Below are 13,580 nucleotides of genomic sequence, written 5' to 3' on the forward strand. Positions count from 1 at the left end.
TGGGGCTGGGGTTGCTGATGCATGTCATGTACCAACTGCCACGCGTCATGGGGCCGCTGTGTGTTCCTGGCACCCGGCTCAGCCCTGAGGCCTGACCTCTGGGGTACTGATCCCAAGCCAGGCAGAGCTCTGGAGGGGCCCCCACGAGCTGTGCCGATGCCCTGTCCGTTGTGCCGTCCCAGGAATGCCAAGCAGGGTCACAGGGCTCTCACTGAGAAAGGCATTTAGCCATGGGTGCCACTGGCTTCCGGGGTCTTTGGGGCTAAAGCCCTGTACAGTCCACTCAGGGCTCCCTCGGGGCCAGTCCTGCAGAGCCCCCACGGGCAGCATCCCGGGGGTCCTGGCAAAGCTGTCGGCCTCCCAGCTGCCCCGGCTGGTGCCCAGGGGCGCCCGGTTGAAACCCTGAGGTGGGTACACATCTTTCAGCCGCAGGAAGGCTGAGATGAGGCCTGGAAAGGCTGCAGGGAGTTGGAGTCAGAGCGTCCGCTTTTACCTAATTGAGTGAAACCTGAGCGCGTTGGGAGTTTGTGCTCCTGGGACACTTGGGACAGCTCGGGGTTCAGCACCCGCGCACAGTCAATCTCACGAGTGAGCTCTTCGGGCACCGAGATTCTGTGCTCCGTCCGGACAAGCTGAAGCCCTTGAGGAGGAAGTAAAAGAGACCTAATTTGTAAATTCACTTCTGAACGTCGAAAATGCTTACTTGACTGAGTTTGTGGATGGGACCGAATATGATGCAGAGGCCCCTTAACAATGACTTTAAAGCCCTGGCCAGTTTTGCTCAGTGGGTAGAGCGCTGGCCTGCGGACTGAAGGGTCCCAGGTTTGATTCCGGCCAACGGCACATACCCAGGTTTCGGGCTCGATCCCCAGTAGGGGGCGTGCGGGAGGCAGTTGATCAATGATTCTCTCCCATCATTGATGTTTCTATCTCTCTCTCCCTCTCCCTTCCTCTCTGAAATCAATAAAGAAATATATATTTATAAAAACAAAAATGACTTTAAAGTCTGCGAGGCTTTTAAAGGGAGTAACCGGGCTTGTAAAATGGAACTTAACAGGTTAAGAAATGAGGTTTGGAATGTACAGCACCCATAAGGCCTAATGATTTAAATTGAAGTGGAATCTGAGTGTAAGCCCCTGTCCAGGCCGAGGCCTGGCTCTGAGCTGGGAGCCCGCTGGCCCCCTCACACGGGTGTGGGCAGAGGGCACTAGGGGACAGAGGGCAGGCAGGCCTCGGGGAGCGAGCGAGCAGCCTGCAGAGACAAGCCCTCCTGCTGCAACTGGACCCTTTATTGTCGGGGTGCTGGCCGGCCGAGGGTCACAGCCCGAGGCAGCCTCCCCAGGACGGCCCCTGTGGCGCCCCTGAGTTACTACGGGAGCCCAGAGGCGGCTGTGGGGCCTCAGGGGGCTGGACTTGTGCCCTCCACCCCCCCCCACCCCCGGCCGGCCAGGGCTCCTGTGGGCCCTTCCTCACTTGCTGAGCCAGCACAAGGCAGGCCCTGCCCAGCGGGGACAACGGTGACTTGTCCTGTGTTAACGGAGGCCTTGGCCAGGGGTGGCCCCAAGGGCAGGGCCCGGGCCACTATCACTGGCCGTGTCCTGTCACCCCTGGACCCTGACACAGTCCTGCTTGGAGGCCGGAAGCCCAGGAAGAGAACACACACATCAGGATTTCCTGCTGCCAGCGCCACCCCCCCCCCCCCCCCCCCGCCGCCCGCCGCGCGGGGAGACATCCTCCCTGGGCGCCGGGAGAAGCCGAGCCCAGCGAGGAGGGCGCGGGCGTGGCACGTTCCCACGCGGCCAGGCTTCCGGGTGGAGCTGCAGAGACAGCGCAGCAGATTTTCTGTCGGCGTCCCGCGTGTGGCCCCGGCGGCCCCCCTGGCTTTGGCCGGGTGACTGTGACAGGCGTCGTGTGCTGTGGGTGTTGGCCAGCAGCCGGCAGGCGCTGGGCCGAGGTGGACGTCTGCGGGGGGCGGGCTGTGTGCGTCGTGGTCAGTCGCGGCTCATCTTATGCTTCTCATCCCCCCCACCCCCCCGCCCCCGCCCCAATCTTAAGTGCTGTCACCGGGGGAGGGACCGCCTGTGTGTCCACGGGACCCGAGGGGCAGCATTTCTTGGTGGTTGCAGTGGGGTGAATGGTGGACCCCAAAAGGTTGTCCCTGTCCCCAACCCCAGCTCCTGTGAGGCCACTTTGCTTGGCGAGGGGGTCTCTGCAGCTGTGGCTGGGGCCTGGGAGGAGGTCGCCTTGCATTTAGGACGAGCCCTGACTCCAGCGACTGGATCCTCATAGGAGAAGAGATGGAGAGCCTCAGCCCACAGACTTGACGGGGGCACCCGAACTGGGGGGGGGCAGAACTGGGGTCACGCAGCCCCCAGGAGCTAGAAGAGAGGCGGGAACAGTCTCCCCAGAGCCTCGGGAGCTGGCCCTGCACGCTGTGATCTCGGACTTCTGGCTCCCAGAACGGGGAGAACCAATTCTGTGGCTGTTAAGCCACTGGTTTGCGGTCACTGTTACGGCGGCCCCAGGACGCGGCCCCAGCAGCCGAGGTCTGACCCGTTTCCACCTTGTCTTCTCTCCCAAAGGGTCTTCTCAGGCTAACCTTTGCGTGGTTGTTGTCAATCTTCACCTGAGAATATGTTTTCCATTTATTATTATTATTATTTTTTTTTTTTTAGTGAGAGTGGAAGGGAGGGAGGAAGGGACAGGGAGCGAGAGAAACATCGATGTGAAAGAGACACATTGATTGGTTGCCTCCTGCATGTGCTCCCACGGGCTGGGAATGGAACCTGCAACCCAGGTATGTGCTCTTGAACGGGAATTGAACCCACAACCCTTTGGAGGCCTTGGTCAGGGGGTTGCAGGTTCCATTCCCTGCCTGCACTAACCACTGGATGACACTGGACGGGCAGGCTAATCTTAAAATGGCATAGGTTCTGCCCTGGCTGGGTGCTCAGTTGGCTGGAGCATTGACCCCTACACCAGAAGGTTGTGGGTTTGATCCCCAGTTAGGACATGTGTGGGAGGCAACCAACTGATGTTTCTCTCACATTTCTCTCTCTCTCTCTCTCTCTCTCTCTCTCTCTCTCTCTCTTTCATTCTCTCTCTAAAATCAATAAAAATACCCAGCTGGTGTGGCTCAGAGGTTGAGCATTGACCTATGAACCAGGAGGTCATGGTTTGATTCCTGTTCAGGGCACCTGCCCAGGTTGCAGGCTCGATCCCCAGTGGGGGGCGTGCAGGAGGCAGCCAATCCATGATTCTCTCTCATCATTGACTAGAGGCCCAGTGCACGAATTCGTGCACGGGCAGGGGGGTGGGGGTGGGGCCAGGGGCAGGGCTGGCAGGGCGAGGGGCTGCAGGTGCTTGGCCAGCTGTCCTGCCCCCTGGTCAAACTCTCAGTTGAGGGGACAATTTGCATACTAGCCTTTTATTATATAGGATGTTTCTCTCTCCCTTCCTCTCTGAAATCAATAAAAATACATTAAATAAAAGACTGTGACCTTCCTTGGAAACAGGATCGTTGCAGGTTGGATGGAGATGTGTTCACAGGGCGGGCCCAGTCTAAAGTGACTCAAGTCGTTAGAAAAAGGGGAAATTGGGGCTGAGGGCCGAGCACAGAGGGAAGACGCCCGCCTCTGAGGAGAGCCAGGCCTGCCCCTCACGCAGCCCAGAGGGGCAGCCCTGGGACCCTCCAGCGCAGACACCCAGTCTCTGGTGGACACTAACATCCAAGCCCCTCTCTGCATTAGATGCAGGAGTTTCTGGCATCTCAACCCTATTTTGTTTCATTTTAAAACATGTTTTTATTGATTTCAGAGAGGAAGGGAGAGGGAGAGAGAGAAACATCCATGATGAGAGAGAATCATGGATCGGCTGCCTCCTGCACGCCCCCCACTGGAGATCGAGCACACAACCCGGGCATGTGCTCTGAAGGGGAATTTCACTGTGACCTCCTGGTTCATAGGTGGATACTCAACCACTGAACCACACCAGCCACCCTGACTCCAGCCCCCAGGCAGTTGGCGTGGCTGCTGGGCCAGCTCAGCTGACCCAGGTGCGGCTCCCTGGGAGCCCGCCCCACACACACTCTGCGGGACTAAACCCCGCCTTCCGCAGTGAGGGGCTCTGCCTTCCCCTTCTGGGTGCGACTTTGTGTTGGGACCTGACTCCCCCAGGTGTCAAAGGATGGGCCGGCCAGGGGGCTTTGAGGGTGACTGAGTTTTCTCTTACAAAGTAACCCCTTCATTGGGTGTCATGACCGGGTCTTCAGCTACGGGGACAACTTCATCCAATGAGGGGAGGCTGGGGGGGGGGGGTGTCGTGGCGTTAGGCAAGCAGGGCGTGGGGTCCTGCCCGGGGATCCTCAGTTCCCCATTTATGGCCTTGCAGCTCCCTGGGCCCCACGTGTGCCCTCCCGGCACGCCAGCTTTCCTGTAAGATGTGGGGAGGCCGCAGGCTCAATGTCTGTGGCTGTTTTGCAACAATCCGAATCCAGCTGTGTGTGGCTCTGGGCTCAGTTCCGTGGCTGCAATGACAACCGCTGGGTGAGCAGTCAGGGGCCTGAGCTCCCCTCTGTCCTTCAGGTCCAGCTCTGCTTGAAGCCCCCTCCGCCCTCCCAGAATTCTTGAATTCCTCCTGCTGCACCTGGGCCGTGGCCTGGAGGCTCTGGGCCCCGGAGACTGGCCTTCCCCAACATGTCATTCCTGGTGACCACAGGGAGCCACCAGGTGCCAAGGACTGCCACCTCCTCGTCCCTGAATAGGCCTGGGTGCTCAGGGCCTCTAGCCATCCCTGAACCAGGCCACCAACTCCGATTTTCTGGAAGGGCCGCGGTCTGAAACCCATTTCAGAGATTATGGGAAGGAAGCCGCATCACTCATAGACCCCACAGGAGGCCTGCGGCGGCTCAGGTGTTGGCCCAGCTAACGCTGCAGGACACCCCCAGACCCGTTGGCCACGCTGCAGGCTTGGGGCTCCCTGCCTTCCTTTCCTCCTTCTCCATGCAGTTGTTGGGCAGGCCCTTACCCCCCAGTGGAAAGAGATGTTGGCTCCACCCCCGCCCTTGGGAGCCTGGCTGTGGCTACCAGGGGCTAAAATGTAACAGATGTCCAGTTGACACAGTTAAAGAAATGCAACTGTTTCCAAACACAGTCCCAAGGGGGCCTGAGCCTGGCTGAGCAGAGACAGTGGCCTGGGAGGGCCCCGTGGACTCAGGCCCGCAGCTGGATGGTAGTAAGTGATCTGAAGGGCTTGCCTGGGCCAACAGGCGTGGGGCTTCCTTATGGCCACCTGTGTGTCTCCTCAGGCCCTGAGATCCCCCACGCACGCACGCGCGCGCGCGCGCACACACACACACACACACACACACACACACTTCCCAGGAGGTTTGGGAAGCCCAGACTCACCCCTGAGAGGAGGTGGCTATCTGCCCAGCCCTAAGCCTCTCCTCCGAGGAGCCCTCCACCTCAGGTGGGGCCAGCACTCTGTCCCTGCCCCTTGTGAGCCTCTGGCTGTGGGGGTGGGTGGGGGTCTGCTTGCTGAGTCCCCCGGCCTCCTACTGTGGGTATGCAGGGCCTGGGGGTCTCCCTGAAGCCCTCTGCTGGCCCAACTCTTTTTTAAAATTTTTTAAAAATATGCTTTTATTGATTTCAGAGAGGAAGCGAGAGGGAGAGAGAGAAACATCAATGATGAGAATCACTTATCAGCTGCCTCCTGCACACCCCACACTGGGGATTGAGTCTGAAACCTGGGCATGTGACCAGGAATAGAACCGTGACCTCCTCGATCATAGGTCGATGCTCAACTCTGCACTGGGCCACGCTGGCTGGGCAGGCCCAGCTCTTTGGGAGGCCTTGGGAGGTGGTGAAATTGCTGTTACATAAGGATTTGGGTCTCTACAGCCTGGGTGGGGTGCCTGGTCTGTGGGAGGGGCCTGCCCCTTCCTCCTCCTGGCCGGGGTCCACCCAGGCCTGACCTCTCACCCGGAACTGAGGAAATGAGCCAGGGTGGGACAGAGGTCTCCTGGTCTCCGGGTTGGGGCCACTTCCAGGTGCAGGGCCCAGATAAGTCCTGATGAAGAGGAGCTTCCTCTTCAAAGCCATCAGCTTCACAAAAGGAGGCCTGGGCAGGGCCACCTGCTCTCCAAACGGACTCCCTGGGTGTCCGTGCCAGCCAAGGCCCCTGCCTCGCTGCGGTGTGGGCCACAGGGGCTGTCCCCTGCCTCCACCTCCCTGGGGTGCAGAGGCCATTGGCCCTGATTGGGCATTGAGGGATGGGACTGTAGCCCGGGCCCTGCGGTCACCTGCTGCTGTCATGGGGTGGAGGCGAGCAGACCTTTCACTGCAGGACCGGCTGGCTCTGCAGGGCTAGGGCGATGTGCATCAGGATCTCAAAGCTCTGGACAGGAGCCGGGCCGGGCCAGTGTGGCTCAGTGGTTGAGCGTGGGCCCATGCACCTGGAGGTCGGTGGTTCCATTCCCGGTCAGCGGCGTGCAGGAGGCAGCCGATCCATGTTTCTCTAAAATCAATATATTAAGTAAAAAATGCTCTGCACACACACCAGCCACCCCATGCGGGCAGCAAGCAACCCGAGGCCGGTCTCCCAGCGCGCGCGCGTGCGCCCGCGGCGTCGGCCTGCAGGGGGCGCCCCGGCGCCGGCCCGACGCGTCCGCCCTCAACGTGCGCGCCCCCGCGCCGACGAGCGCGCGCGTGCGTGCGGACGCGAGCGAGCGTGCGTGCGTGCGCGCGCGCGGCGGCGGCGCCCTGAGCGCGGCGCCGGGAGCCTGAGGTGGCTCGGCGGAGGCGGCTCCTCGGCGGCGCTGCCGGCTTCCCGCTGCCCGCTGCTCCCCGCGGCCTGCCGGCCAGGCCGCTGCCCGGGGCCCCACGATGCCGGCCGTGTCCAAGGGGGACGGGATGCGCGGCCTGGCGGTCTTCATCTCCGACATCCGCAACTGTGAGTGGCCGCGGCGGCGGGCCGGCCTGCAGGGCGGGGGTCCCTAGAGGGCGGGGGCCCGGGGGCCCGGGGGTCCGGGGGTGCGGGCTTAAAGGGCGGGGGTTCGAGGCTGGGCCCGGGGCGGCGGCCCGGGTGTCGAGCTAGATAGCGGGGGTCCGGGGGCGCGGGGGTGCGGACCCAGGGGCGGGTCCGGGCGGCGCAGGTCGGTCCCGAGCGCAGACCCGGTGCTGCCAACCTGGCGGGGGGTCGGGGCGGGCGCCGGGGGTGCGGGCTGGGCTGGGCCGGACTGGGGTGCGGGCGGGGCGCCGAGGGGTCCTGCGGGCCCCCCCGCGTGATGTCACCCCGCGGGCGCCCTCTCTCCGGTGAGGGAGCGGGTGACCGGCCCCCCAGCCGCGCGGGCCTCGGGGAGCCGCTCTGCTCCCCGCTTCCTGGGCTTCGCGGCCCGGGTCGAGGGGCTCACCTCCCAGGGGTCCCCACGCGGACCCCGACACGCCTGGGGGGTGCCGCCCACCGGGGGATCAGGGACACGCGTGCCCGAGTGGGAGGACGCACCCCAGGGGGCGGCCCCGTAAGTGGGGGTTCGGGGCAGAAGCCCGTGGGTCCGGAGAAGCCCTCCATTCGGTTGGAAGATGAACGCGGAGCCGGTCTCCCACGCGTGGACACCCCCCCCCCCCCCCCGCCTCGGTGGGAGCAGGTCCGTGACCTCGGCCTGGCCTCCGGCGGGCTGCCCCGGGCTGTGACCCACCGCCGGCCGGTTGGGAGGAAAGCGGGCGGGCTGCCCCGGGGCGTGGGGATGGGACCCGGCTCCGCCATCGGTGCCCCTGCCGGGCTCTGCACGTGCCTTAGACCCGAGGGGCCGTGGGGTGGTCAGTCACCGTCACCCACCGAGCATCAGCCTGCGGTGCTGGTCGGACGTGGCCCGAGCCCCTGTGCCGGGCAGGGCCGGCGGCCCAGCCTGGACTCGGGATGCCTGCCGGTGGACCCGCTCCGCTCCATCCGCTCCATCGGCCGCTGCGCGCTGCCCCCGGGGGGCAGCATCCCCGCCTCCGCCCCGGGCGCCTCTACCCCGGGGGGCAGCATCCCCGCCTCCGCCCCGGCGTCCCCGTGGTCACCCCCAAAGGCCTCCGCACTTGCCTGCGGGCCAGGTTGCCCTGGTGAGGGCCCTAGAGTAGAGCTGGGAAGACTTCCATAAGAAGGGGTGCCTCGTCCCTCGTGGGGGCCAGGGCCAGCTCTCCGTCCCTGAAGGACCTGTCCGACCACGCTGCCCGACCCCTCCTGCCCCTTCGCGCTGCGCTTCTCGCGAGCAGGGCCCTCCAGCTGCTGGCGCTGGACCCACCCACGCAGCTCGCCCGCAGGTGGGCCTACGTCTGTCTGGCGGGTCACTCTCCCCTGGTCGCTCGGCTCTGGCATGAGACCTGTGCCGGGTGGGTGAACGGGTGAACGGACGGGCGAGCCAGCGGTGTCACCGGGGAGGTGCCTCTCAGGCCGATGGGGTCTGCGGGCCGGCGGGCCACGATGCACGTGCACAGCCGGGAGTGGGCGGGTGGCTGGAGGGGGGACGAGAACCCGGTCAGAGCTGGCCACAGCTGGTCCCGTGTGGCAGGGAGAGGGCTGGGTTCTGTGAGCTCACTGCGCCCTGGGGAGCGGGTCGGAGTGCCAGGCTCTGGAGGGAGGGCACCCAGCTGCTGGCAGGGGCTGGGCTCCTTCTGCCTCTCGCCAGCCCATGACAGCAGCCACGGCCTCTGAGCCTCATGTCCTCAGCAGACGGGGTGGGTGCTGAACAGGCATCACTAAGGCCTCTTCCAGCTCTGTAGTCGCAGCTCCCTTCCGCCTCTCTCTCTCTCTCTCTCTCTCTCTCTCTCTCTCTCTCTCTAAAGGAGCTCATGTGTTGGCATCATTTTAAAAAATGTTTTAATTGATTTTTAGAGAGAGAGGCGGGGAGAGGGATAGAAACGAGGGTGAGAAAGAAACACAGTTGGCTGCCTCCTGCGTGCCCCTCCTGGGGATGGAGCCCCCAGCCCTGGGGATTGGACGGGTGACCTCTAGGCCACACCGCGGGCCCTTCTGAGCCGCTCTCCTGTTACCCCGCTGGAGACCTTTCAGAGCCGCCCTCACGTTCGTCTGCTTCTGGCCGACTGGCTGGGGACAGGGCACCCCAAGCGTGGGCAGCGCTGAGTGGCGCCAGCGTTTGTGAAACGCACAGGGAGTGAGCCAGTCCAGCGCCTCCATTCACCGACCCTTCCTGACAGGACCCCAGGGCCACTGGGTCAGCTCATGTGCTCAGCGTGAGGGAGCTAGTGAGCTGTTCTCCTTTAATTGGCGTTAAAAAAACGCTGTTTTTATTTAGTCCCACTTTTAAAATAATTCTTTATTTTTTTATTTACTAAAAATATTTTTATTGATTTCAGAGAGGAAGGGAGAGGGAGAGAGAGAATCATTGATTGGCTGCCTCCTGCATCCCCCTACGGGGATTAAGCCTGCAACCAGGTCACGTGCCCCTGACCGGACGTGAACACCCTTCAGTCGCCACTCTAGCCACTGAGCCAAACCGGCTAGGCTTATAATTATTTACTTTGAAACAAATACAGATTCATAGGCTGTTGCACAGAAATGGACAGGGCGTTGCCTTCACTCGGCCTCCCTAAGGTAGAAGCCTTCCTAACAGTACAGTTTCAACACCGGGACAGACACGGGCATATTCACACTTCACCAGTGTTAGTGCACTGACATGCACCGTGTGTGTGTGTGTGTGTGTGTGTGTGTGTGGCGGGGGCCCATGCGCTTCATCACTGTAGCTTTGCCTGCGTTGCATAACCCGCGCTCCATCAAGATACAGAGCTGTTTTGCATGGCAGAGCTCCTGTGCTCCCCGGGTAGCCAGAGCTCCCCCAGCCGCCCGTCTGTGCTCCATCCCTGCATCCCACCCCAGGGGGCTGTGCGGGGCGGTGGCTGTCCTGTGCGGGACGGTGGCTGTCCTGTGCGATGGGCTGTTCTCACTCAGCACTGTGCCCTGAGGCCCGTCCAGGCCAGCGCCCTGACTGGCATTCCCTTCAGCCATCGCGAGGAAGAAAGCACTGCTGAGAGTGGGAGCTGAGGGTTCCGCCGTTCGCTCGGTCACCGTGACTGCTGTTGGCTCTGACCCGTGTGGAGTGGGCGAAGGAGAGCCATGTGCAGTGGGCCCTTGAACAGTGGTGGGCTAGAGGCGCCGACCCGTGTGGTTGAACGTCCGTGTCTGACTTTTGATTCCCCAGAAACTGCACCGCAGCTGTCCCTCAGCACCCCAGGGGGATTGGCTCCCGGACCCATGGGTACCCAAAGGCGCGGATGCTCAAGTCCCTCCTGTATAACGGTGTAGATCCGGGTCTAGTCGGCCTCCACATCCGCGGATTCCCAGCTGTGGGTGTGGAGCCCAGGGACACGGGGCCGACTGTGTACGTGTTGAAAGAAGTCCGTGTTCAGTGGCTCTGCGCTTGTGTGGTTCACGGGGCGCCGGCATAACAATTAACGCGCGCCCTCTGCACCGCCAGGCCCGCAGGGAAGGGAGAAGTGATGGTCTTCATTCTTGGGAGGCCAGTCCCGGTGCCAGGGGCAGCCCTGCCGCTCATCCCCCCGCTGGGTGGTGTGGCCACGGTGCGGGTCGCGCTTGGAGGCGGTTTACTTCATGCCTGCCGGCGCTCCCGCAGATGAAGGGAACAAGGGGAGGTGTAATTAGCCATTTGGCAAAACCCTGACCTCCCAGTTCCTGGAGAAAGCGTGCGGTTTCGCTGCAGGCGCTGCTGACCTGGCGGAGGATCCTCAGCGCTCCGTCCCTGCGTGTCGGCTGGAACGCACGGTGCATTTCAGCATGACTAAAGTTTAAAAAATGTTATTTGCTCATGAGACCCATTGCATGAGTCAGACATTGGACATGGAGAAACCGAACATAAAAATTCAGATCCAGTGTAAACTTCCGTGTAAAAATTAAAGTCGGCCCTTGACTTTCCTGCGCAGTAATAACCATCAGGATCGGAATTTGCCAGTCTGCTTTGTAACTTTTGAAGTTTAAAAAAAAAAAAAAAGTAAGATTCATTTTAGTCTTGACTGTACGGTTTAAAAACGCTGACTTTTTGAAAAAGAATGCTCCTCTGGCATCTTTTCTTTTGCATGCTCATGCATAATCTGCGATTCTTAGAAGCTGATTAAGGAAGTCTGTGACGGAGGAGGGTGAGGGGGGTGGGCCCCCGGCAGAGGAGGAAGGAAAGGTTTGGTCCAGTTGAACTTTTCTGCCCAGGCTGGTGGTTGCTGCTTCTGGGAGCGGCTGTGTGTCCTTCCCATGTCCCCCTGGCTGCTCTGAAGGGAGATAACTCTTTTGTGACAAGTGGTCATGTCCTGGCGATAAGTGTTCTCACGCTGGAGCCTTAGAATTGCTTTTCTTTCCTCTTAAAATGATTTTTACTCTGTTTTTTGGGGCAGCAATGTGTGTCAGGATTTTGTTTTCGCAGAGTTATTGGAAAGACCATCTTTGTGGGATTCAATGTCATGTCCTTGGCTTTTAAAGTATCAAATAGAGTCAGACCAGAGGGTGGGTTTGAGGGGTTTGCACCAGCGTGACTGGGGAGCATGACTCTGGTGTGCGCTCCTGGGACCGGCCCTGAGCTTCTCAGGATCTTACCTGCTCGTTCCTGTAGGTTCTTGGGATGAGGCCGTCCTCCCGTGGCACGTTTCAACGCTTGGAGGGCTCCAAACACCGAGCGTCTATTTCTGTACGTCTCTGGTGGACTGGTTTGGTCAAGAGGCTGGCCCTGCGCTGCCCCACAACCCTGTGTGGCCGCCCTGGCTGTGCGGTGTTCACGAGGTGCTTCCAGGATGCGCGGTGATGGCCACACACTGTGCTTCCCCCGAAAGCCTGAGCGTGTGGAATTCTGGGACAGGGTGAGCTTAGGTTTTGGATCTGGAATGCTCCTGGGCCTGTTATGTGACCTACTGTGTGGGGCTCAGAGAAGTGTCTCCCTGAGGAGCTCAGACGTGCACTCACCTTGATCGAGCACCTCCTGAACACACAGGAGAGGAAGAGGCACCAGGTGGACCAGTGGGCCTTGGCCCCAGGGGTTCTCTGGTTTAGAGGTGAGCAGGTCCTAGAGCAGGGGTCCTCAAACTTTTTAAACAGGGGGCCCGTTCACTGTCCCTCAGACCGTTGGAGGGCCGGACTATAGTTTAAAAAAAAAACTATGAACAATTTCTATGCACACTGCACATATCTTATTTTGAAGTAAAAAAACAAAACGGGAACAAATACAATATTTGTATTTGCATGTGGCCGTAGTTTGAGGACCCCTGTCCTAGAGGGAGGGCAGAGGGAATGAGGGAGGTGGTCCCAAGTCAGACCTTGGGGTGCTTCCTGTTGGCCTGTGGCCTTGAGTCTTTTTCTGTGGAAGTGTGTCTAGCCCAGGGGTGGGCAAACTTTCTGACTCGAGGGCCACAATGGGTTCTTAAACTGGACCGGAGGCCGGGACAAAAGCATGGATGGAGTGTTTGTGTGAACTAATATAAATTCAAAGTAAACATCATTGCATAAAAGGGTACGGTCTTTTTTTTCAATAGTTTTATTCATTTCAGACGGGCCGGATCCGGCCCGCGGGCCGTAGTTTGCCCCCGGCTGGTAGCCCCTCCCACCCCATCCAGTGGTCAGCACGGTCTGACCGAAGAGCGGGAGGCTTCATCGGGAACCCGGGGGTGGGGGGGCGGGGGGAGCGGTCAGCCACAGGGGGCGGGGCATGGAGCAAGTTAACGGAGGTTCCCATCCTCACATGAACGGATGCTACTCACAGGCAAACAGAGGGCAACTGGTGGCCGAGACTCGATGGCAAAGCTGTACGCACCTGCCGATCCTGTGTTCGCCTTTTCCCGTCTTCCCGACTTCGGAGTGAAAGCTGACATGGCTGAAATGCCATGAGATGCAGCATGTGCCGTCGTGTTGAGGAGAATTTCTGGCCAGAAGTTCAAGCCGGTGCTCCCCGTGGAGCTGGGCGCTGCGGTCCAGGGGCTGGAGGGTTCAGCCCAGAGGCAGGAAGTGGCCTGTTCTCCGCCGGGGACTGAGTTGGGAAGAGGACCCGAGTGTGGCGACAGTGAGGGGCACGTGGGGGAAAGGGAGACGAGTCCTAGCCTTGCCCAGCGTGTTGCCGTGCCCACCGATGCAGTTGACTCTGGTCCCACCTGCCTCCACACATCACTTCCTGCCAACCCTTCATCGTTTTCCTTCAGCGTTGTTGGCAGAGAGGAGCGAGGTGGGGCACCGTCACCCAGTAATGAGAGTGTAGGCAGTGGGTCAGGGAGCTGCTGGGTGGGTCCAGTGCCTCTTCTGTGGGGGTGGGTGCTGCAGATTGAAGAAGGGCAGGGAGGCCTGGCCGGGTGGCTCAGTGGGTTAGGGCACATACAAGAAGCAACCAATGGATGCGTGAATCAGCGCAAAAACAAGTCAGCGTTCCTTTCTCTCTCACTCTCCCCCTTCCTCTCTCTCTCTCAAAAAAATTTTTTTTAAAAAGAAACAAAGAAGGGCAGGGATGTGTCCACATCCATCCTGGGCCCCAGATGGAGAGGATCGCCTTGGCCGTGAGGCCGAGACCCTCTCCCCGCGCATTCGGTGGAGCTCCC

At 60.8% G+C, this 13,580-nt stretch overlaps 1 protein-coding gene across 2 annotated transcripts in view; it reads left to right on the forward strand.

The window, feature by feature from the left end:
• Window positions 1-6,715: 6,715 nt before the first annotated feature.
• AP2A2 (adaptor related protein complex 2 subunit alpha 2) overlaps window positions 6,716-13,580 on the forward strand; it is a 47,116-nt gene continuing 40,251 nt past the window's right edge. Inside the window, exon 1 of one of the 2 annotated variants that reach the window (XM_081098318.1) lies at window positions 6,716-6,951. In XM_081098318.1, coding sequence (XP_080954444.1) covers window positions 6,885-6,951 — 67 coding nt within the window. In that variant the 5' untranslated portion in view covers window positions 6,716-6,884. The remainder of the gene's footprint in view (window positions 6,952-13,580) is intronic. The other variant, XM_081098319.1, reaches the window with a different exon arrangement.

This window comes from Myotis nattereri, assembly GCF_964212035.1.
Source record: "Myotis nattereri genome assembly, chromosome: 9".
Classification (NCBI taxonomy): domain Eukaryota; kingdom Metazoa; phylum Chordata; class Mammalia; order Chiroptera; family Vespertilionidae; genus Myotis; species Myotis nattereri.